General features: G+C 36.6%; 1 protein-coding gene across 1 annotated transcript; it reads left to right on the top strand.

The window, feature by feature from the left end:
• The first annotated feature begins 1,331 nt into the window (after nucleotides 1–1,331).
• LOC120076236 lies at nucleotides 1,332–2,285 on the top strand. The gene is made up of 2 exons (XM_039030000.1): nucleotides 1,332–1,979; nucleotides 2,142–2,285. Exons 1-2 carry the CDS (start codon nucleotides 1,332–1,334, stop codon nucleotides 2,283–2,285), a joined length of 792 nt encoding a protein of 263 aa, XP_038885928.1.
• Nucleotides 2,286–5,502: the final 3,217 nt, after the last annotated feature.

The raw sequence follows: 5,502 nt of genomic DNA, 5'->3' as shown, positions 1-5,502 counted from the left end.
AATAAGAGTTCATAGTTAGCTCAAGATTAAGATCAAGTTACCTAGGTCATCGCTTTGAAATAGTCAGTCTTAAACAGTAAACACCATATAAAGTAAGAGCGACTGATTTCGTGGACTGATCTTGTACAAACCCTTTTTCACAAGGACACCCTCATTCCTCATGTCCCAACATGAACAAATTAGGATCACTTCGTTTGTAGCACTTTACAACTCTTTGTAACAACTACAGAGCAGGCTGCATCCAATAGTGTTACCAGAATAAGATACCTAACCTTATTCATATACTATAGATCATTTTGACTATTTACTCGAACATGATCTACTTTTATGTCTCCACATAAAGTTCAAGTACTCATATAATAGTCAAGGGACTTTTAGGTTTATTGGATTTCTAATAAGCAAAACATCTATTCAAAAACACCTTATTGAATTTTCAGAATACGTTCTATTGTTTGCATACCACGAGTTTTAGGACATAAAACCCAACAAATGGTATGATATTAAATTCACATGGCTTTGCTTTTGGTTTCACTTCAAAACACCTCATACCTATTAGGACAATTGTCTGTTATAGAAAGACTCGAAATGAAGAAAGAACAATGCAGCTGGCAGTTGAACGGTTGTCGACTTCTTTCTGTTACATGTTATAACCACCAGAGCTCATCATCGTTGACCAAATCGCCTACACATCTATAAACATAATCAACCGAGAGATTAATATAAAAAAAAAAGAGTGAATTGTAATTAAGAGAGCAAGGCATTTTCATTCTGTAATACTTTTAAGAGTAATAAAAGAGAACCTCCCAATTTGCATAGTGGACGTAGGCCTTTGGCCAAACCCTTAAACTTCTGTGTCTTTTCTTCTTCCTTTACGATTGTTTAGATTTTGCTAAAGTATCGTTTACATGATCGTGTAGTCCCTATCGTATCATGTACATGGTCGTTTAGCTCCGCATGCAATCGTTTATACGATCGTTTAGCTCTTTAGCGGTCGTCCATACGATCATCTAGCATCAGTCAAATTTTGTCTACACGATCGTTTAATACTTCCTCCTATCGTTTACTTAATTGGCCTATCGTTTAGTTATTGGTGCATCGTCTATACGATCGTGCAGACTTTTGGTAAACGACAGAAGGATTTTTTAGCATCTACATTTTATCTCCCCTGACTCTTGAATTATTATCTATCGTTAAAACTAAATGTATTGTGATTATTAACGTGAAGATCTAGTCATCTTGGACAAAAAATAGTATTAGAGCTTAGCGAACTGTTCAAGACAGCTCCAAGATTTGAATTCTTGATTCAGAGCAATCAACCTTGAAGACAAAGAATGACAACTACCAGATATGAGATTGAGAAATTCGAAGCCAAGACAGATTTTGAATTGTGGAAAGCAAAGATTAAAGTAGTTTTGCGGAAGCAAAAGGCACTTTTGGCCATTACAGACCCTGCGAAGTACCCTAAAATACTTTTTAAGGCAGAAAAAGAGACTATCGAATCAAATGCATATGGAACCATCGTTCTCAATGTCATAGACAGTGTTTTGAGGCAAATTGTGGATCGACCTACTGCCTATGCCCTGTGGAATAAGTTGAATGATATTTATCTCAACAAAGATCTACCCAACAAAGCTTTCTTGAGGGAAAGATTCTTCACGTATAAGATGGATCCAGCAAAGTCCCTCACAGACAATCTTAATGAGTTCAAGAGTCTGTCTTCTGATTTCAGATCGATTGGAGATAATATTGGAGAAGAGAATGAAGCATTCATATTATTGAATTCTCTACCAGAAACTTTCAAAGATGTAAAGACTGCATTGAAGTATGGTAGAGAAAGAATCACCACATATGCTATTATATCAGCTGTAAGCGTCAAAGAGCTTGAATTGCAAATGACTAAGAAGGATCAACCAAGAGGTGAAGGTTTTTTCCCTAAAGGGAATAACAAGACAATGGGAAGGGCAAATAGAACAATGGAGGCAAGTCCAAAATAACGTGCCATTTTTGTCACAAGATGGGGCACATGAAAAAAGACTGTTATGCCTTGAAGAGAAAATTGAACCAACAGAACAAGGGGGGTAAACAGACCGAGGCTGCTGTAAGTGTGAATTCCCTAGTCTCTGTCTCTTATACACATCTAGATGTGTATAAGAGACAGCATGAAAAAGGACTGTTATGCCTTGAAGAGAAAATTGAACCAACAGAATAAGGGGGGTAAACAGACCGAGGCTGCTGTAGGTGAGAATTCCCTAGTCTATTCAGATGCTTTAGCTGCTACTGAATAAGGTGGAGACCAGAATATTATGGAGACTCAAGATTGGGTGTTAGATTCTGGTTGCTCAATCCACATGACACCATCCAAGGGATGGTTTTGCACTTATAAGAAATGGGATGGTGGGCTGATCTACATAGGAAACAATAATACATTCAGAGTTGTGAGAATAGGGTCTGTGTCCTTGAAGATGCAGGATGGTTTAGTCAAATTGATAAGGAACGTGAGGCATGTTCCAACTTTGAAAAGGAATCTCCTTTCATTGGGGATGTTTGATGTCAGAGGATGTGAATATAGGGGTGTGGGAGGCACCTTTGAAATTACTACGGATTCCAAAGTGGTCTTAGTGGCAACCAAGTTAAATGTTCTATATGTCATCAAGGATATGCAAATGGGACAATCGGCTTTCTTAGCAACGAATAAGGAACCTAATGAATATGAGTTGTGGGACAAAAGACCCTCTCATATCAATGTGAGGGGACTGTAAGTGCTATCTAAACAGGGTATACTACCAAGAGGTGTTAGAGATAACCTTAAATTTTGTGAACATTGTATATTAGGCAAAGTAACTAGACAGCAATTCCTCAAAGGACAACACACTTCAAAGAAAATCCTTGAATATGTGCACTCCGACTTGTGGGGTCAGCTCACTCTCCATCTCTTAGTGGAGCACTATACTTTCTTTCATTTGTAGATGACTATTCAAGAAAGAGTTGGGTTTATTTCTTAAAATCCAAAGATGAAGTATTTGGTAGATTTAAAGAATGGAAGACCTTGATTAAAAAGCATACCTCTAAACAAATTAAACATTTGAGAACTGATAATGATTTAGAGTTTTATGGAGAGGAGTTTAATTTGTATTGCAGGGAGCAAGGCATAGTAAGGCATAGAACTGTGAGGCACACACCTCAACAAAATGAAGTGGCTGAAAGATTAAACATAATAGTCCTGGAATGAGTAACATATCAGCTATCCAATGCCTTGTTACCTAAAAAATATTAGGCTGAAGTTGTCTCCTACACCATATACACACTTAATAGATGCCCTCATCAATCTATAGAGCTGAAGACTCCTGAAGAAAGGTGGACAGGTCAGCTACCTAATTTGGAAGACCTAAAAGCGTTAGTTGTGTTGGCTATGTACATCAAAGCCAAGGGAAAGTGAAACCAAGGGCTGAAAGTGCATGTTCTTGGGCTTTACACTGGGAGTAAAAGGCTTTAGATTGTGGCATCCAGTTGAAAAGAGGTGTATGAACAGCATATATGTGATCTTTAGAGAAAATGAAATGTTCATGATGTCAGAACAACCACCTTCAACAGGAAACCAAGACTTACACTAGATTTGATGTGGAGCCTCAAAATGATAATAGAACTTCTACTTCCTCATAAAACCAAGAGTTAGAAGGTGATGAGGCAGCTGAACCCAGTGATCACGTGTTAAGTGATTAAGTTGAGACACATGGGGATTTGCACAACTACTCATTGGCATGAAACAGGCTAAGAAGAACTATAGTGCCACCAGTAAGGTACCAAGAGTCTAACATTGCAAGTGTAGCATTGAGTGCTGCCATTTTTTTGAGTGATAATGAACCTTCCAGATTTGAAGAAGCAATAAACAACCAGGATGGTAGGCAATGGATTGAGGCTATGAATGATGAGATGAAGTCCCTCAATCAAAATGACACTTGGAAATTAGTACCTTTGCCTAAAGGGTACAAACCTATCTCATGCAAATGCATCTACAAATTTAAAGAAGATATTCTAGGTGTGCAAAAGTTTGTTCAAGGCTAGGTTTTCTGCTAAGGGGTTCACTCAAAAGAAGGTATTGACTATAATGAAGGGTTCTCTCCAATTGTGAAGCATATTTGTTGGGTTTTATTTCCTAATTCGTGCATGTTGGGACATGAGGAGTGGGAGTGTCTTGTGCAAATGAGTTTTGTGCAAGATCGGACTACGAAACCAGTTACTCTTACTTATAACACTGTTTACTGTTTAAAACTGACTATTTCAAAGTGATGACATAGGTAACTTAACCTTAATCTTGAGCTAACTATGAACTCCTGTTTGTTTGAGATTATCCTTTGATATACAAACGGAGAGAGTTGACCAATTGACTCTGCTCAATAAGCTTACCATTTTGGGGATAAGACCGAATGAATAGCTAGGAACATAGGCTGCGAGAGGGAATTCACTCCTACCCGATTAGGTTTAGTAGAGAGGTTGTTCCCTTCAAGTTCTGATTCTCGGTGTTGAACAAGAGACCTCACCCTCTCATTGGTCCGAGAGGGATTTGATTTATTAATTGGATAAAAAATCAATTGTTCATTAGGGAATCAGTGGGACTTAAGGAACAAGAGGTAATTTGGGGCGGTAAAACAGAGATTCGACCCAGCCATTATTACGAGCAACCTGTGAAGAGTTAACTTACTAATCATGGTTATATCGGGTGAACATAATATATCAACAATGAAGAGAGTTCAGCTATGGACTTTAGTGGAATCACCCATTAGTTAACGAATGTGGGTTAGATCGGTCTAATGAGTTTAGCCGATTATCTCGGATCGTTGGAGCCCATGATTAGATCGGTTTAATAAGTTTAGCCGATTAATCTCGGATCGTTGGAGCCCATAATCTGTAGGTCCGCGAGGTCCCCCTATTAGCTAGTAAATTGATTAGCTTTAGAATAGTGTGATAAGTTAATTTGAAGTGTTTAAATTAGTATTAAATGAATTTGGAGAAATAATATTTAAATATGATTTTAAATATTTGAAGATGGGATTGTGTAAATATTAATTTAATATTAATATTAAATTAATTAGAATTATTTAAAATGTTTAAATAATTATTTATTAATTTTATTAAGAAAATTAATTTATGAAATTAATTTTGTAAAATTAATAATTTTTTCAGTTTTATTAAATAAAATTGATTTATGAAATCATTTTTGATAAAATTGAAAAAGAAAAGAAAAACACAAAGCTGGAAAATTTGATTTTCCATTTTCTTCATGAACTAGTTCACTAACAACCCACTTTAACTCTTCTTTAACTCCAAGCATGAGCTGCATCTCATGCAACAAATTTCTTTGCATGAATGTTTGCAATATATTGAAGAGATTGGAGTGTTTTTAAGGTAATACAAGCGAACAATTTTTCTGAAAATTCGTGAGAGAAGAAGGTTGTTCTTTTGCTGGGTTGTTGTTCTAAGCTTCTCCAAATTCCCTTAATTCCA

The sequence above is a fragment of the Benincasa hispida genome, chromosome 4, assembly GCF_009727055.1.
Source record: "Benincasa hispida cultivar B227 chromosome 4, ASM972705v1, whole genome shotgun sequence".
In the NCBI taxonomy this organism is placed as follows: Eukaryota; Viridiplantae; Streptophyta; class Magnoliopsida; order Cucurbitales; family Cucurbitaceae; genus Benincasa; species Benincasa hispida.
Note: the sequence above shows the minus strand (reverse complement) of the source record. Positions and strands in the feature narration are given on the sequence as shown.

Bases quoted from the DNA above. Each gene is read 5' to 3' on its own strand.
- LOC120076236 (XM_039030000.1), top strand. From the start codon at position 1,332: ATGACAACTACCAGATATGAGATTGAGAAATTCGAAGCCAAGACAGAT. The intron at 1,980-2,141 runs GCAAGTCCAAAA...ATACACATCTAG, and splicing joins GGGCAAATAGAACAATGGAG to ATGTGTATAAGAGACAGCAT.